This window comes from Hemitrygon akajei, chromosome 6 (assembly GCF_048418815.1).
Source record: "Hemitrygon akajei chromosome 6, sHemAka1.3, whole genome shotgun sequence".
Classification (NCBI taxonomy): domain Eukaryota; kingdom Metazoa; phylum Chordata; class Chondrichthyes; order Myliobatiformes; family Dasyatidae; genus Hemitrygon; species Hemitrygon akajei.
Window position 1 is genome coordinate 181,534,586 of NC_133129.1, and position 19,588 is coordinate 181,554,173.

At 44.0% G+C, this 19,588-nt stretch overlaps 1 protein-coding gene across 2 annotated transcripts in view; it reads left to right on the forward strand.

The window, feature by feature from the left end:
* kiaa1549la (KIAA1549-like a) overlaps positions 1 to 19,588 on the forward strand; it is a 258,910-nt gene that overhangs the window by 216,849 nt on the left and 22,473 nt on the right. For both annotated transcript variants that reach the window (XM_073049878.1, XM_073049879.1), the window contains 2 exons: positions 4,627 to 4,721; positions 9,976 to 10,109. In XM_073049878.1, the coding sequence (XP_072905979.1) occupies positions 4,627 to 4,721; positions 9,976 to 10,109 (229 nt within the window). The remainder of the gene's footprint in view (positions 1 to 4,626; positions 4,722 to 9,975; positions 10,110 to 19,588) is intronic.

The window sequence follows — 19,588 nt, forward strand, 5'->3', positions numbered from 1 at the left end:
AAATAAAGAAAGAAAGAAAGAAGATCCCCCTGAGATTCCCCCTAAATATTTCACCTTTCACTCTAAGCCTATTTCTAGACTCACCCAACCCGAGGGATAAACAGTAACACACACACAATGCTGGAGGAACTCAGCAGTTGCTTTAGACTGAGACCCTTCATCAGGACTGATGAAAGGGGGTGGGGTGGAATAGCAATGCTCTGAAATCTAGCATAGAGCTGATGGGCTGAAGGGCAGAAGGAAATATGGTATTGTTATTGGTTTATTATTGTCATATGTATGGAGATACAGTGAAAAGTTTGTCTTGCATGCTGTCCATACAGATCAGATCATTCCACAGTGCCTGGAGGTAAAGCGAGGTGAAACAGTAATAATGCAGAATAAAGTGCAACAGCTACGGAGAAGGAGAACAATTATAATAGAATGAGCTTGCCACAGTTTGCAACACTCCTGTCTAATTATTCATACAGTATCATCCTCATTTTCAACTGGCTGGTAACTCACACTGAACACATAGGGTAAAGCTGTGTCCAAGCGAGTTAGTTTCTTTTGTCACATTTTCATTAATGAGGTAGTCAGCACCTAGGTCCCGGCCTGGGGGCGTTACACAATCTATCATATTTCCAAGGTAAAACAATAACAATGCGGAATAAAATTACAGCGAAGGTGCAGTGCAGATAAACCACAAGGTGCAAGCTCATAACAAAATAGGTTTTGAGGTCAAGAGTCCCATCTCATTGTAGTAAAGAACTATTCAATCATCTTTTAACAGTGGAACTGAACCTGTCCTTGAGTCTGGTGGTATGTGCTTTCAGATTTTTGTAACTTCTGCTCGATGGAAGAGGGGGGAATGTCTGGGGTGAGTGGATGAGAAGTGGGAAGGGTACACAGAGTCCGTAGGGGGAAGCTGGTTCCTGTGAGGTGCTGAGCTGTGTCCACAACTCTCTGCAGTTTCTGGTGGTCATGGGCAGAGCAGTTGCCGTACCAGGCCGTGAAGTGTCTGGACAGGACGCCCTCAGTGCCTCATCGATAAAAATTGGTAAAGGTTAACAGGAACTTGGATTCTTAATGAGCTGTTTCAAATGTACAGTGAGAAATATCCTTCCTCAGTGATGGAGCAAAGCACATTAAGGTAGAATCTTAGCATTCATGCCGCCATTCAACAGATTCAGGTTTAATAGCACTGGCATATGTTGTGTAATATGGTGTTCTGTAGCAGCAGTGCATTGCAATACATAATAAAAAACTATAGATTACAACATCACATTATGTATATATATATGTACAGTATATTTAAATTAAATAATTAATGCAAAGAAAGAGCAAAATAAAAGTAAAATAGTGAGGTAGTGTACATGGGTTCATTGTCCATTCAGAAATCTGATGGCAGAGGGAAGAGGCTGTTCCTAAAGCACTGATTGTGTGTCTTCAAGGCTCCTGTGCCTCCTCCCCCACTGTTCCCTCTAAGCTGTGTGGGTGCACGGCCATGCAATAATTGAAATGCTCCCGCACAGCTGGTCTTTCATTTTCTTTAATTTGGAAATTATGCTGACATAATTGTGAAATTTATAGAAACATAGAAAATCTACAGCACAATTCAGGACCTTTGGCCCACAAAGCTGTGCCAAACATGTCCTTAGCTTAGAAATTACCTAGGGTTACCCATAGCCTTCTACTTTTCTGAGCCCCATGTACCTGTCCAGGAGTCTCTTAAAAGACCCTATCGTTTCTGCCTCTGCCAGCAGCCCATTCCATGCACCCACCACTCTCTGTGTAAAAAAACTTACCCCGACATCTCTTCTGTACCTACTTCCAAGCACCTTAAAACTGTGCCCTCTCATATTAGCCATTTCAGCTCTGGGAAAAAGCCTCTGACTATCCACACGATCAATGCCTCTCATCATCTTTTACACCTCTATCAGGTCTCCTCTCATCCTCCATCACTCCAAGGAAAAAAGGCCGAGTTCACTCAAACTATTCTCATAAGGCATGCTCCCCAATCCAGGCAACATCCTTGTAAATCTCCTCTGCACCCTTTCTATGGTTTCCACAGCCTTCCTATAGTGAGGCATAATAATATATGTTAATATATAACATAATAATGTATGTTAATATTATTACCCTGTAAATACCCTATAATTACCCTGTAATTAATTATGTTAATAAATATGATCCATAAATTTTCTAAATAAAAATGCGCCACAAATTTTATTTCAAAACATTTTAAAGTTTCAATGTAGTTACATTCAGTGTTTCAAGTTACAACACTGTTAAAGTCAAAGTCAAAGTAAATTTTTATTATCAGAGTCCATATATGTCACCACATACAACTCTGAGATTCATTTTCCTGTGGGCATTCTCAGCAAATCTATAGAATAGTAACTATAAGCAGGATCAATAAAAGATCCTTCAGAGTGCAGAAGACAACAAACTGTACAAATGCAAATATAAATAAATAATACTAAATAATGAGAGCCTGAAATAACAAGATAAAGAGTCCTTAAAGTGAGATCATTAGTTGTGGGAGCATTTCAATAGATGAGCAATTAGGTGTAGTTATCCCCTTTTGTTCAACAGCCTGATGGTTGTGGGGTAGTAACTATTCTTGAACATAGTGGTCTGAGTTCCAAATTGTAACAATAAACACAGAACGGAAGTGGGCAGCTCACTGCTAATAAACTGTGGGCCCAATGAACGCCAGTGCTGTTGAAGTTTAAACGATTACGAAACATGAAAAACGTTCTTTTGTACTGTACTTCATCATACCCTGAAATTAATAAGTAAAATCAGTATTTCATTCTAAATGTTCATGGTATGCACATTACAAAAAAAACACATTTAAAATGCTGCACACTTTTTTCAGGCTATGTAAAAATTTCCTGTAAAGAGCAATGGGTGGTTCATGGGGCTGTAAAAAATCTAGAGGGAACTTTGTTCCTCCTTGATGGTAGCAATGAGAAGAGGGCGACTAAGCACAGAGACACATAAGGAAGCAGGCCTTTAGCCCGATGTCACAACACCCACCTCTGAGCTCCCATTTACAGCAATCCCATTTAATTTTCCCCACATTCCTATCCACTCCCTCTTCCATACACTAGGGGCAATTTACAGTGGCCAGCATCCCACTGATCTGAATGCCTTTGGTATGTGGGGTGGGTGGGGAACCGGGGCACTCACACGATCACAGGGAGAACATGCAAACTCCACACAGACAGTACCAGCTCTCAGGATTGAACAGTGATCTCTGGAGCTTTGGGACAGCTTGCACAAAAGTGGAAAAATCTGAAACCTTCCCAAAACAACTGAGCTGTTAAGGTTGAAGGTGACCTGAATAGGTCTATTATTCAAGGATATTGAGAAGATTCAAGATCCAAGTTTATTGGTTAATTTATACATCATGAACCTTTGGGGCAGTTACCATGAATAAAGACCCCACAAAATTAAAGACCCCACCCACTCTGGACATTCTCACTTTCCCCCTCTCCCATCAGGCAGATGAAAGCACATATCACAGGCTCAAAGACATCTCCTACTCTGCTGATATCTGATTGCCCCCCGTGCGATAAGATAGACTCCTGATCTCATTGTGACTCACATGGTTTATCTGCACTGTACTTCCTATGCAAACTTATTCTGCATTGTTATTGTTTGACCTTGTTCTACGATACTGTGCAAAAGCCTTAGACACACATATATAGCGAGGGTGCTGAAGACTTTTGCACAGTACTGTAGTAATTTTATATATTGCACTGTACTCCTGTCGCAAAAAAAGAACACATTTCCTGCCATGTGTGAGTGATGATAAACCTGATTGTGATCTGGGTCTCTATTGTGGACTGAGTGGGAAGGGGGCAGGGAGAGGGGAATCATGGTTGGGAAAAGGGGAAGGGAGAGGGGAGGGAGTGGGAAACACCAGAGAGACATACTGTAAATGATCAATAAACCAATTGTTTGGAATCTCATTTGAGCTTGCCTGCTGTCTCAGGGGTGGGTGTTCCTGCAACTGCACCACCTCCCTCCCCTGGGACTCCTCTGCTACCTGTCTCACACCCCTCCCATGGCGCTCCCTGCTTTCTATTGCCAACATCCTTTGCTCCCGCCACATTGACAAGTGCAGAATAGTGAAAATGCCCTAGGCACATATATATAGCTAGGGTACCCAAGAATCTTGCACAGTACTTTACCTCAATACAATGTTGTAATGATCTGATTATTCTGAACTGTGTACAAGACAAACTTTTCACTGTATCACAGTACATGTGACAATAATAAACCAATTCCAATTTTATTTTCAGTTTTCCTTGTGCCATTCGGCCTATTAGGTCTATGCCAGCCCTCAGAGCAATGCCATTCCCCCACATTTTCACCAACACTGATGAAGGGTCTCAGGCTAGAATGTTGACTCTGTAATTCTCTCCATAGATGCTGCCTGACCTGCTGAGCTCCCCCAGCATTTTGTGTGTGTATCTCTGGGTTTCCAGCGTCTCTTGTGTTTAAGGTCTTGTTAGAGTTTTGCATGAGAATAAATATTTGCTGAGGTAGGAAGGGTGGTGGGGGGGGGGGGGGGCGTTGTTGCAGATGGAATGAGAATGGTTTAATTTTGATTTTCTTCTCAAATTCTTCCAGGCATACAGATATTCCCAGCTTCCTGAAATGTCTGTTGGCTCTCCGCCTCCTGTTCCTCCTCGGAATGCCCCGATGCCAGCACCATCCCTCAGACGGTAAGGCGTCGCTATTAACACTGCAGCTACGTGCGGTACGGTCGAAGTGGCAGGAGATCACATTTCTCCTCTTCTCACAGGAGCAGCTTCCATGTTAAACTTGTGTCTCTGCAGAGTGGCCATTGAATGTGTCCAGGACAAAGAAGCAGGCTGGAAAGATCATTGCAGATACCACTCAACCTGCAAATTGTCTTTGCCGAAAGCAATAGGGCTAATAAGACAAAAATTTCACACTACCTGTGAAGTTTCTTCCCCCATGCAGTTTGTAGTTAGGCTCCCCATTCTTCTTAATCTATTGCTCCCATCAATGTACTGCACTGTCAATACTTTTAACCACTTTATTTAGTAAAAGCATGGTGAGATCTATTGTCAAGTGCTTCATTGAGTACCTCCACTCTATCCACCAAAAGCTGAACATCCCAGTGGCCAAATATTTTAATTCCGATTCCCTGACACGATGGTCCATGATGCCAAGTTAAGGCCACCCTCAGGATGGAGGACCAACACCTTATATTCCAACCTGATTGCATGAATATCAATTTCTCTTTCTGGTTAAAAAAAAAACTCCCTCCCTCTCCATCTCCCCTCTTCTTCTTGTCACTACTCTGCCCTCTTACCTCTTCTTCTCGCCTGCCTATCACCTCCACCAGATCCCCTCCTCCTTCTCTTTCTCCTGTGGACCACAATCCTCTCCCATCAGATTCCTTCCTCTCCAGCTCTTTACCTTTCCCACCCACCTGGCTTCACCTATCACCTTCTAGTTATCCTCCTACTTGTCACCCCAACTTTTGTTAAGGTGTCTTCTCCCTTCCTTTCCAATCTGGAAGAAGGACCTTGGCCTGAAATGTTAACCGTTTACTCTTTTCCACAGATGCTGCCTGATCTGCCTAATTCCTCCAGTATTTTGTGTGTGTCCCTGTTTATTATGCTGTTTACATTGTGAATGTGAATACGTGTGGGTATTTTTTATTTAATTATGTATTTATGCACTTTTTAATCCATACCTGAACTTTAAGTCTAGTTGTATTTTAATATAATTCTTTATTCATATTTAGATATATTCATGTTCAATGTTGTTTTTTTTGGTTGCATGTCATACCCCAACCAACACACCACAGCAAATTCCTAATACGTGGAAATGTATACAGTGAATATATTTGATTCCTGTTTATTGATCAGTTGGTAAAGAAGGCATATCACATGATGAATTGTCTCAGCCTGAAACATCGTCTATTTATTCCTCTCCATAGATGCTGCCTGTCCTGCTGAGTTCCTGCAGCATTTTGTGTGTGTTGCTCTGGGTTTCCAGCATCTGCAGAATCTCTTGTGTCTCCACACGAGGGCTGACCTAATAGAGATTTATGAAATCATGAGGCAGGGGGCAGAGATAAGATAGAAGATCACGGTCTTCTTCTCAGGATAGGGGAGTCTAAAATTAGAGGGCATACATTTGAGGTGAGAAGGGAAAGATCTTAAGGGGATCTGAGGGGCAAGGTTTTCATGGAGAGGATGCTGGAGAAATGGAATGAATGGTGGAGGCAGGTAGAATTACAACATCTGGACAGGTACATGGACAGGAAAGGTTTAGAGCAGGGATTCCATTCTTGGGGTCCATGGACCCCTTCCTTAATGGTATCGGTCCATGGCATAAAGAAAGGTTGGGAACCACTGGTTTAGAGGATGTGGGCCAAATGTGGGCAAATAGGACTAGCTCAGATAGATTGGCATGGATAAGTTGGGCCAAATGGCCTATTTCCTTTGCTGTCTGACTCTGTAACACTAATGTTACATTAGGGGCACCATAGTTAGAATAGAGAGCAGTACATCACTGGAGCAAGATCATCAGCCCACAATGTCTGTGCCCAGTCTGGGCCTATCAGCCTTCCCACGGTCTATGTCCCTCCATTCCCGGCCTGTACACATGCCTATCTAAATGCCTCTTAAAAATTGTTATTGTGTCTGCTTCTAACACTATTATCTCTGGCTGTATGTTACAAGTAACTGCCAATTGTGTAAAAAACTTAACTAAGAACATAAGAAATAGGAGTAGGAGTAGGCCATCTGGCCCATCGAGCCTGCCCCGCCATTCAATATGATCATAGCTGATCTGGCCATGGACTCCTCTCCACCTACCTGCCTTTTCCCCATAACCCTTAATTTCCCTACTATGCAAAAATCTAACCAAACTTAAATATATTTACTGAGGCAGCCTCCACTTTTTCATTGGGCAGAGAATTCCACAGATTCGCCACTCTTTAGGAAAAACAGTTCCTCCTCATTTCTGTCCTAAATTTACTCCCCTGAATCTTGAGGCTTGGGGATACGTCCCATATATCTTCTTTAAACTTCCCTCTCTCACCTTCAATGCTTGTCCTCAACTACTTCTACCATGGGACAATCTCTGACTCTCTACTCTATCTATGTCTTACACAATGTTATAAACTTCTACTGAGTCCTAAACACAGGCGAATCTGCAGATGCTGGAAATCCAGAGCAACACAGACAAAATGCTAGAGGAACTTAGCAGGTCAGGCAGCATCAATGGAAATTAATAACCAGTTGATGTTTTGGGCCGAGACCCTTCATCAGAACTGGAAAGGAAGGGGGAAGACACCAAAATAAAAAAATGGGGGGAGGGAGTGGAGGCTAACTAGAAGTTAGCTCTTAGATAGCTCTAAATAAACAAGGTGGGTGGAAAAGGTAAAGGGCTGGAGAAGAAGGAATCTGATAGGAAAGGAGAGTGGACTGTGGGAGAAAGTGAAGGAGGAAATCACCAGGGGAGGTGATGAGAGAAGGTAAGAGCCCAGAGTAGGAAATAGAAGATAGAAGGGAGAGGGATTTTTTTTTTACCAGAAGGGGGAATTGAATTTGATGCCAACAGGTTGGAAGCTACCCAGATGGAATATAAGGTGTTGCTCCTCCACCCTGAGGGTGGGCTCATCGTGGCCCAAGGGGAGGCCGTGGACCGACATGTCGGAACAGGAACGGGAATAGGAATTAAAATGATTGACTATTAAGTCTTCCCTCAGCCTTTGACACTCCAAAGATTACCCAAGTTTGTTAAACCTCTTCTTATAACTAATACTCCCTAATCCTGGCAGCACTCTCTCCAAAGCCTTCACATCCACCTTGTAATCACGTGACCAGAACTGCATAGAATACTCCAAGTGGGCACTGGCCAAAGTTTTATACACCTGCAATATGACCTGCCGACTTTTATATTGGTATTGGTGTTGGTTTATTGTTGTCACATATGCCAGGACATAGTGATAAGCTTGCACTGCATACTGTTCATACAGATCAAATCATTGCACAGTACGTTAATGTAGAACAAGATAAAACAATAACAGAATGGAGAATGAACTGTAACAGCTACAGAAGCTCAGTACTCCAACTGATGTGGGCAAGTATGCTGTACACCTTCTTTACCACCCCAGTTAATGGTCACACTTGTTTCTCGATTAGTCAGGGCTTCAAATGTTGCAGCGAGGGGGCCAGTTAAACTGCACTAAATACCCCTGACACAGTAGAAAAACAGGAAACTTAACTGAAACTTACCTGGACAACTTACCCAGAGCCATTGCCTCTTTCGAGCTGCTGACTGGGCCACCAGAGTGTCTGGCCTGACTACTGCTTATAAGAGCTGTGAGAAATGGTTCAACTGAGCAAAAACCTGCTAACGTTTCAGTTTTTGAATTCTTACTTTTTCATGCTTAACAATTTTCACTGTTTCTTGGGGCTCTGCTGTGTAAAAAAAGGAGCATGTGATTCACAAATAAAAACCCTCAGTTAAATTGATCAAAATCACTTACGTGAACAAAGGTTTGGGAGCTGAATACTTTTACAAGGCACTGTAGAGTGAGATATTCATTCACTTATTTAGAGATACAGCGTGGAACAGGCCCTTCCGGCCCAACGAGCCGCACCACCTATTTAACCCTACCCTACTCACAGGGCGATTAACCTATTAAGCAGTACGATTTTGGACTGCGGGAGGAAACACAGGCATTCACGGGGAGAACACCCTAATGTGGGCTGTGTGCATTTCTGCTTTCACCTCATGTGTACAACAGCAAGCTTCCCTCCTGGAGTTTTATGAAGCTGTTGCTAGGCTCGTAACAGAGCACGGGTTCACTATAGCTTACTTTAACCTTCAGCTTGTGGAGTGGGCTAGTCAGTTATGAAGTGACTCACTTTGAAAGTTCAAACTTGAAGGTTCACAGGGTTAATGGCAGGATTTTTACAGTGTGAAGGAACAGAGGGACCTTGGGGTCCACAACCACAGATCCTTCAAAGTTGCATCACAAGTTGATAGGGTGATTCATGGCCTTCATTAGCTGGGGGATTGAGTTCAAGAGCTGAGGTAGGGTTGCAACTCTATAAAACTCTGGTTAGATCACACTTCAGGCCTCATTGCCTCATTATAGGAAGGATGTGGAAACTTTGGAGAAGGTGCAGAGGAGATTTACCCTGAGACCATGTCTTATGAGATAGGTTGAGTGAGCTGGGGCTTTTCTCTGGAGGGAAGGAGGATGAGAGGTGACTTGGGAGAGGTGTACATAATGATAAGAGGCACTGATTGCTTGAGTTGACATTCAGAGACTTTGTCCCTGGGAGAAATGGCTATTACAAGGAGGCAAAACTTTAAGGTAATTGGTGGAAGGTATAGGGAGGTTGTCAGAGGTAAGTCTTTTTCGCAGAGAAAGGTGAATGCATGGTATGCCTTGTCAGAGACACATCCATTAGGGACATTTAAGAGACTCTTTGGTAGGCACATGGATGATTGAAAAATGAAGGGCTGTGAAAAGGGTTAGATTGATCTTAGAGTAGGTCAAAGGTTAGGCCCTACATCGTGGGCTGAAGGGCCTGTATTGTGCTGTACTGTACTGTTCAATGTTCTATGATCCCATTATGGACTTTTACAGACTGGTATCGATCCTGTAGCTGACCTCCTTATCTCTCTGCTACCTGCTCATCTCCCCATCCCTCTTTGCTGTGCCACAGAAGCAACAATTCACTATTCCCTACATAAACACAAGAGATTCTGCAGATGCTGGAAATCCATAGTAACACACACAAAATGCTGGAGGAACTCAATAGATCAGGCAGCATCTATAGAAAGTAATAAAGAATCGGACATTTCAGACCAAGATTTGATAAGTCTTCTGTTTCCTACTACGTGGTTATGATGTATACTCTGATACTGACCGTTTTTCTTTCAATCTCTGCTCTCCTCTCCTTGTCTCCTGCGCAGTTCCACTTCGGAAAGCAGCAACAACACTCGAGTTGCCGAGGGCCACGGCTCCGAGAGGTCACAACATGAAGCTCCCTACGTGCCAATTTCCAAGTCTGCTGCCCCCGCAGATCAGGCAACTAGTCACTACTCAGGTGAGGACTTGCAGACCAGCCACAGGTCGTGCCTCGTTAATCCCGGAGCCTTTCTCATGGAGAGATTTGCATTTATGTAGTGCCTGCTTCAGCCCTGGGGCTCTGAAAACTGCATTACGACAGATAAAATGTGGTTTAGGTGTTTTTTCTCTGGAGTGATGAAGGCTGATAGAAGGTCATATGAGAGGATCACCAGTATCCCCCTCCGCCCTTTTGGTGATATTTACTGGGAGCGTTGCTGATGAAGGGCCCAGAGTGTTACTGAGGATCCCTACCACCCATCCCACAAAGTTTTAGACCCACTACCATCAGGACTGGGACCGCCAGACTGAGTATCAGCTTCTTCCCTCAGGCTGTGAAGCTAATGAATACCGAGGTCCCTTCACTAGGACAGTGAGATGTTCGCTGTTTATCTGCGCTGCACATAACCTGCATTTTAAATTATATTTTATTAACTTGTTTGTGGTAACACTGCTGTGTGTGATATCTGTATTGCGGGTGCACCATGGTCCGGAGGAATGTTTTTTCGTTTGGTTGTATGTATATGCTCAGGGCGTTCCGGAGTTTGGAGTTCAATTCTGTAAGGAGTCGGGAAGATGGTACAGGAGCTTCAGGACCCCCACCACCAGGTTCAAGACCAGTCATTACCCCTCATCCATCAGGCTCTTGAACCAGAAGGGATAACTACACTCAACTTCACTTTGCCCCATCACTGAACTGTTCCCACAACCAATGGACTCACATTCAAGGACTCTGCATCTCATGTTCTCGATATTTATTGCTTGTTTTTTCCCTATTATTATTTTTTTCTTTTGTACTTGCACAGTCTCTTGTCTCTTGCATGTTGGTTGTTTGTCTGTCCTGTTGAGTGTTTCATTGATTCTATTGTGGTTTTTGCATTGACTGTGCATGCTCACAAGGAAATGAATCTTGTTGTATATGGTGATATATATGTACATCGATAATAAATTTACTTTGAACTTTAATCTTTGAAATTTTGTTTGCACAATCTGTCTTTTTTTGCACATTGATTGTTTGTCAGTCTTTGTTTATGTATAGTTTTTCATTAATTCTATTAAATGTCTTTACTTTCCTGTAAATGTCTCAAAGAAAGTGAATCAGGGTAGTAGTATATGTTGACATATATAGTTTGGTAATAAATTTACTTTGACTTTGACCATCCTATCATAGTCACCACTGGAATATTTCATATCTCCTGAGGCCTCAGTGCCTGACCCGTGACTGCCGTGTTGCATTTGGAGCAGCCGTGATTCAGGAGCAGGGTGAGTCACTGTGCATTAGGTGGGGGTGTCACACCAATAGCCCTATGATGGTCGAGAGACACTCTTTAGGGGGAATAACATCGTCAGTCCCTTAGCTTTTCTCTGGGGCACTGTTGCAGCCGAATCGGCCTCACGCAGGTCGGGGAGTGAGAGATTTAAAAACAGGAGCTTTCGCAGGATTCCAGCTTTTTTTAGTGGTGCAGTCGCCATTTATTAACAAGAGCAAATAGAAATAAGACAGGGAAAAATGGAGTGGACCAGTGTTAGAGTGGGTGGCTTTAGCTCATCAGGCTTAGGCGAGTCACATATCTGGTAGGTTTCTTCTTCTTAATTCTTCTTTGTTCTTCATTCTTCATCTGTTAGTACATCATTAGAGTAGTGAGGATGGCTCCAGGGGTTGTGTTGTGTTCTTTATGTGAGATGTGGAAATTCTGGGAGACCTGCAGCCTCCCGGATAACCGAATCTGCACCAGGTACACCGAGCTGCAGCTCCTCGGAGACCGCGATAAGCGTTTGGAGTTGCAACTCGGTGCGCCTGGAGCAGATGCGGCTTTCCCGGAGGCTGGGCGTGAATTGGAGCTGAATTTGGCTCTTATGGGGAACTGAGGAGTTGATGGATAGGAGCTACAGGGAGGTAGTCACCCCTAAGCTACAGAAGGCAGGTATATAGGTGACTGTCAGGAGAAGGAAAGGCAACATTCAGTCAGTACAGCGTACCCCTGTGGACATTCCCCTCAATAATAAGTATAACATTTTAGATACTGTTCAGGGATACGACCTATTGGGGTAGAGCCGCAGCGACTGGGTCTCTGGCACTGTGTTTCAGAAGGGAAGTGGGGAGAAGAGGACTGCAGTAGTGATAGGAGTTAGAGGAGTAGACATGAGATTCTGTGGACACAGTAGAGACACCCAGATGGTAAGTTGCCTCCCAGGTGCCAGGGTCAGGGACATCTTGGATCAGGTCCACGACATTCCAAAGGGGGAGAGTGAGCAGCCAGAAGTCTCGCTACATATTGGCACCAATGACATGGGGAGGAGAAGTGAGAAGGTCCTGAAGAATGAATTTAGGGAGCGAGGTAGAAAGCTTTAAAGCAGGACCTCCAGGGTAGTAATCTCTGGATTGCTGCCTGTGCCACACACCAGTGAGGTTAAGAATAGGATGTTTTGGCAGATGAATGTGTGGCTGAGGAATTGGTGTAGCAGGAAGACTTTCATATTTCTAGATCACTGGCATCTCCTCTGGGTAAGGTATGCCCTTATGAAAGGAATGGGTTACACCTGCTTGTGGGCAGGTTTGCCACAGCTGCAAGGGCGGGTTTAAAATAATTTGTCAGGAGGATGGGAACCAGAGTGACAGGGTTGAGGATAGGGCTGTTGGTTTACAAGCAGAGGCAGTGTGTAGTCAGACTGCCAGGAAGGACAGGCAGATGATAGGGCAAAGTTGCTGTAAGTGGGATGAGTTGTAGTACAAAAGACCATAAGACCATAAGATATAGGAGCAGAATTAGGCCATTTGGCCCATTGAGTCTGCTTGGCCATTTCATCAGGGCTGATCCAATTTTCCTCTCAGCCCCAATCTCCTGCCTTATCTCCATATCCTTTCATGCCCTGATCTATCAAAAATCTATCACCTCTGCCTTAAATATACTTAAGGACTTAGCCTCCACAGCCACCTGTGACAATGAATTCTACAGATTCACCGCTCTGTGGCTAAAGAGATTCCTCCTCATCTCAGTTCTAAAAGGATGGCTCTATATTCTGAGGCTGTGTCCTTTGATCTTACACTCTCCCACCATAGGAAACATCCTCTTCACATCCACTCTATCAGGGCCTTTCACTTAGATTTCAATTAGACCACCGCTCATTTTTCTGAATTCTAGTGTACACAGGCCCAGGACCATCAGCCGCTCTTCATATGACAAGCTATTCAATCCTGGAGTCACCTTCATGAACCTCCTTTGAACCCCTTCCAGTGTCAGCGCATCCTTTCTTATATAAGAGGCTCAAACCCACTCACAATACTCCAAGTGAGGCCTCACCAGTGCTAACATTCCATCCTTGCTTTGGTGTTGTAGTCCTCTTGAAATGAATGCTAGCATCACCTTTGCCTTCCTCGCCAAAGACTCAACCTGCAAGCTAACCTTTAGGGAATCCTGCACAAGGACTCCCGAGTCAGGGGACAGAGGTAAGTGCAGTCGCTATTCCTAGGGAGAAGGTGCTTGGGAAACTGAAAGGTCTGAAGGAAGATAACTCACCTGGACCAGACAGACTACATCTCAGGTACAGAAAGAGGTGGCTGAAGAGATTGTGGAGGCATTAGTAAAGATCTTTCAAGAATCAGTAGATTCTAGAATGGCTTCAAAGGACTGGAAAATTGCAAATATGACTCCATGTTTTATGGAGGGATAGGAGGCAGAAGAAAGAAAACGAAAGGCCAGTTAGTCTGATGTCAAAGGTCGGGAACATGTTGGAGTTGATTGTTACAGATGAATTTTCAGGGTACTTGGAGGCAACTGATAAAATAGGCCGTAGTCAGCAGGGTTTCCTCAAAGGAAAATCTTGCCTGACAAATCTTTTGGAATTCTTTGAGGAAATAACAAGTAGGATAGACAAAGGAGAATTGGTGGATGTTGTGTACTTGGATTTTCAGAAGGCCTTTGACAAGGTGCCACATATGAGACTGCTTAATAAGATTAGAGCCCGTGGTATGACAGGAAAGATACTAGCATGGGTAGAGCACTGGGAGGCAAAGAGTGGGATAAAGAGACCCTTTTCCGGTTGGGTGCAGTGACTAGTGATGTTCCGCAGGGGTTGCTGTGGGGACTGCTTCTTTTTACGTTATATGTCAATGATTTGGATGATGGAATTGATGGCTTTGTGGCCAAGTTTGCAGACGATAGTGGGAAGGGCAGGTAGTTTTGAGGCAGAAGGAATAAAAGCTTAGACTATTTTCTACGTGGGGAGAAAATTCAAAAATCCAAGTTGCAAGGGGACTTGAGATTCCTCTTCCTGGATTCCCTAAAGATTAATTCGCAGGTTGAGCTGGTGGTGAGGAATGCAAGTGCAATGTTGGCATTAATTTTGAGAGGTCTAGAATATAAAAGCAAGGATGTAATGTTAAGGTTTTATAAGGAACTGGTGGGGCCTCACTTTGAGTATTGTCAGCAGTTTTGGGCTCCTTATCTGAGAAACTCATGCTGATATTGGAGAGGGTTCAGAGATTGATTCTGGGATGTATGAAGAGCGATTGATGGCTCTGGGCCTGGATTCACTGGAATTCAGAAGAATGAGGGGTGACCTCATTGAAACCTATAGAATAGTGAAAGGCCTTGGTAGAGTGGATATGGAGAGGATGTTTCCTATGGTGGGGGAGTCTAGAACCAGATTACACAGCCTCAGAATAGAGGGATGTCCATTTAGAATGGAGATGAAGAGGAATTTCTCAGGCCAGAGAGAGGTGAGTCTGTGGAATTTGTTGCCACAGGCAGCTGTGGAGACCACGTCATTTGGTACATTTAAGCATGAGGTTTAAAGGTTCTCGATTAGTCAGGGCAAAGAAGGTTACAGGGAGAAGGCAGGAGAATGGGGTTGAGTGGGAAACAGATCAGCTATGATGAAACAGCGAGCAGACTCAATGGGCTGAATGGCCTAATTCTGCTCCAATGTCTCACGGTCTTATGAACCAACACTGGAGTAGATAGATGCATGGAAATATAGAAGAAGATGAAAAGGCTGACAGACAAACGATAGGTAGATAGATGGATAGATAGATATTCCAGTAAGATGGTGGCATTTTCGGATGCAGCAGTTTCTCTGGGGCCAAGCAAAAGTATTTTTGTCTTTTTTTAATGCCTCCTTTACATTTGCAAGGCAATGCTGGACATTAAGAACTTCAAGTTCAGTAGGTCAACGAGTGGGTAGCTCGTTGGTGGAGGAACTTTGGGATCTGGACTTGGGCCAGACAATGTTGTTGCCTGCTACAGAGGGGCGTTGGAGCCAGTGTGCAGTCTAACACTGGGTGATTGTTTTGGGGGTTTTTCTTGTGATCACAATTCCCTGTTAAACACCGGTGATGTAAAATACTGCAAGTCCTGTCACGGAATTATTGGCGAGATGGAGCTTTGTGGCCTGGTGCCTCAGGTTTCTCCAGTGCAGCAGCCCGAGAGGGTAGAGGCCGGAGGCCCATGTGGTGTGGTGTCTGTGCCGTCTTGGGGCTTGTCCCCTTCCCACGCCACCCCTGTCGGTGCTGCCATCTAGTGTTTGCTCGGTGGAAGACAAGCTGGATTACATGCCTGCGTGAGTATTTTTATCTATTGCTGAGAACAGCTTTATCTTGCCCACACACCAATTTACTACCAGGGTGTGTGTGTATAGAACGGTCCGATTGGACGTACACAGACAAAAGTTTTTCACTGCATCTGGGTTCATTGGACAAGGACAAACTAATTACCATTCACCAATCGATAGATTGATAGATAGGGAGGTGCTTAAGTAGACGGATATATTCAGAGATATCGACAGATGGGTATTGAATTGATTAAACTGCTGGAGGAGTCGGATGATAAACATAGAAGGAAGGAGATTGATTGATTATTATGCAGAGGGATTGTATGTGGTGAGTAGTTCGATTGACAGAGGGAGATGGGGGGAGTGATTTTCCAATGTTCCGAAGTGGCCCCCCTGTTTTGTAACTTCAGAAATTAATTGAAGGAGAAACGCGGGAAGCCCAGATAACATCTCTACTTCCTTTAGCTGGAGTGAAATGTTCACACGTGACGCGGTGGCAGAATGACATTCCCCTCCTTCTTAACCCAGAATGGATTATGTAAGAGGACATGAGTTGGGAGTTAGGGGGAAAAAGTTTAGGGGTAACACGAGGGGGAACTTCTTTACTCAGAGGGTGGTAGCTGTGTGGAACGAGCTTCCAGTAGAAGTGGTAGAGGTAGGTTCGATATTGTCATTTAAAGTAAAATTGGATAGGTATATGAACAGGAAAGGAATGGAGGGTTATGGGCTGAGTGTAGGTCGGTGGGACTAGGTGAGAGTAAGTGTTCGGCACGGACTAGGAGGACTGAGATGGCCTGTTTCCGTGCTGTTATTGTTATATGGTTATATTAAACAGAGTGCTTCATCAAACAATATATTTACAATATTACTGAAATATTAGTGAAATATTAAATACACATCACTCCTCCCCGCTTAGCTACAAACTCCGACTCAATATAGAATGCAGTGCAGCTTCCAGTGTGTAACATATTGTTCTCTAGTCATCTTATACCGTGTGTGTGTGACAAAGCTTCCACTCCACACCTTCATTTTGATCACACCTAGATGACTGTCATGTAGCTCCTCCAACACCTCAGGTCTTAGCTTGGATACAACTCTCAATTCCCACATACGACCCCCCCCCCCCCCATCAAGGGCAAATACATCCTGGCACTGGCAAAAGTGGGGGAACTGGGATTCCTGCTGCACATTCCAGCCATTTTGGGTTGCCATGTAGATTGGAGACGTTGTGGGGTCTTTACTGGTTTCCCTTTGCATCACCTCTGCCGTAATAGGAAGACTTTCAATTTGCATCCGAGAGAAAACATCAAGAGGAGCATCCTCTTTTGTAAGATTTTTGGGTATTTGCCTTTTCCAAGGGTAGATAGGGCAATCCGTCAGCATTTCCATGATTAGTCGTCCTCTTGAATTCAAAACCGCAATTGTGTCCTCCGAGAAACAGAGCCCATCTCTGTATTCGTGCTGCTGCTGTTAGTGGAACTCCCTTCCGTGGATTGAAAATGGACACTGGTGGTTGATGATCAGTAATGAGGGTAAACTGTCTCCCATACAGGCACTGGCTGAAACGCTTTACACCCCAAACCAGTCTCAAGGTCTCTCTGTCGATCTATGTGCAATTTTTCTCTGTAGCAGTAAGGGGACGTGATGCAGATGTCTCCATCACTCATAACTTGCACGCTGGTAGTAGAAATAAGTGTGCAGAATACTTTCTAAATGGGGAGAAAATCCAAAAATTCTGAGATACAAAGGGACTTGGGAGTCCATGTGCAGAACACCCTAAAGGTTAACTTGCAGGTTGAGTCGATGGTGAAAAAGACAAATGGCATGTTGTGTTCATTTCAAGAGGTCTAGAATACAAGAGCAAGGATGTGATGCTGAGGCTTTATAAGGCACTGGTGAGGCCTCACCTTGAGTATTGTGAGCAGTTTTGGGCTCCTCATCTTAGAAAAGATGTGCTGCCATTGGAGAGAGTCCAGAGGAGGTTCACAAGGATGATTCCGGAAGTGAAAGGGTTATCATACGAGGAACATTTGATGGCTCTGGGTCTGTACTCACTGGAATTTAGAAGGATGAGGGGGGATCTCATTGAATGTTGAATGACCTAGATAGAGTAGATGCGGAAAAGATGTTTCTCATGGTAAGGGAGTCTAGAGGGCACGGCCTCAGGATAGAGGGACATCCATTTAAAACAGAGGTGTGGAGAAATTTTTTTGACCAGAGGGTTTTGAATTTGTGGAAGTTATTACCATAGGCAGCTATGGAGGCCAGGTCACTGGACGTATTTAAGGCAGAGATTGATGGGTTCTTGATTGTACTTGGCATCAAAGGTTACGGGGAGTGGGGCTGAGGAGGGGAAAAAAGGATCAGCCATGATTGAATGGCAGAACAGACTTGATGGGCCAAATGGCCTAATTCAGCTCCTATGTCTTATGTCTAACATGTGATGTGACTGCATTTATACCAGAAGGCAAAGTGCCGCAGGCAAGCTTCACCGGATGTTGTGAATCACAATCTGTGAGTACGGTGTCTGACGTCACCATTTCCTTTACCTTTCGGAAAGCCGCCTCACACTGCTTTGTCCGTTGCCATTTCTTCCCGATCTGTAGAAATCAGTTCAAGGGGTGAGCACAGTAGCCTGATTTAGTATGAACCTGTTATAGTAACTGACAAACCCTCAAGAGGATTGGAACTGTGATGTGTCCTCTGACTTTGGGGCATCCACTACTTCTCGAATTTTCCCACTACACTTGTGTAATCCTTGTACATCAATGGTGTGACCACAGGAAGTGTTGCTTGGTTTAAAGAATTCACACTTGTTGCGTTGTGCTCTGAGCCCTTGGCCTTCTAATGCCTTTGACGCTCTCTTGAGATTTGGGAGACATTCCTTATCATCCTCACCAGTAACAATGATGTCGCCCAAGTAACCCTGAGTGTTTGGGCAGCCTTGCAGCTCCTGGTCCGTAGCTTTCTGCCTGAGTGCAGGTGCAGATGCTACTCCGACAATAACCCTATTATAGCAATAAAGCCCTTTGTGAGTCTTTATAGTGAGAAACACTTTGGACTCTTGTTCCATCATCTCTTGTTCCATCTCCATCTGCAGGTAGGCCTCACCAAGCCCACTTTGCTGTAGTGTGTCCCTCCAAAAAGGCTTGCAAAGATCCTGGGCAGAGGGTATTGATCTACTTTCAGTACAGTACTGGGTTGATGGTGACCTTAAAATCACCACAAATCCTGACAGACCCATCTTTCTTGACTTGTGAGACCATTGACACTGCCCATGTGCTGCAGTCAGCGTCCTTGTGATCCAGCTCACTGCATACTTTATCACACGTGGTATAAGGAACCTGACGGGCTTTGTAAAACGTGGGCGTAGCATTTTCATTTAACACTATTTTACCCTTGATATATTTGAGTTTACTGATGCCATCCTTGAACACTGCTGTGGTGCATTTCTTAATTTGCTTTCAGTTGACTCTATTGCAGGAGATGTGACATGCAAATGCTGGATTGATCTCCAATCCAGTTGTAGTTGTCTCAGCCACTCATGATTCCACAATCTTGACCCTCCTGATTTTACTACCTACAAGCCCAATGTGGCTTCTTAGTTGTTAGATTTCAGTGCTACGCATGTCATTCCCACAGGAGTTATCTCTTCTCGAGTATAAGTTCTTAGCTGGATATCCTTCAGTTCAATATCTTTGAAATGCCGTTCTAACTCATTTGTGAAATAACTGAAACAGCCGAGCCAGTACCCAATTCTATTTTAATTAATTTGATGTTCACTTCCGGTGTAAGTCATATTGCTTGTCTATTATTAGTTTTCACATTGTAAATCTCAAGGCTACACAGTCCTGCCATTCTGATCATCATTTCATCCACCACATGCAGCTTAGTGCTCTTTTTGAAACT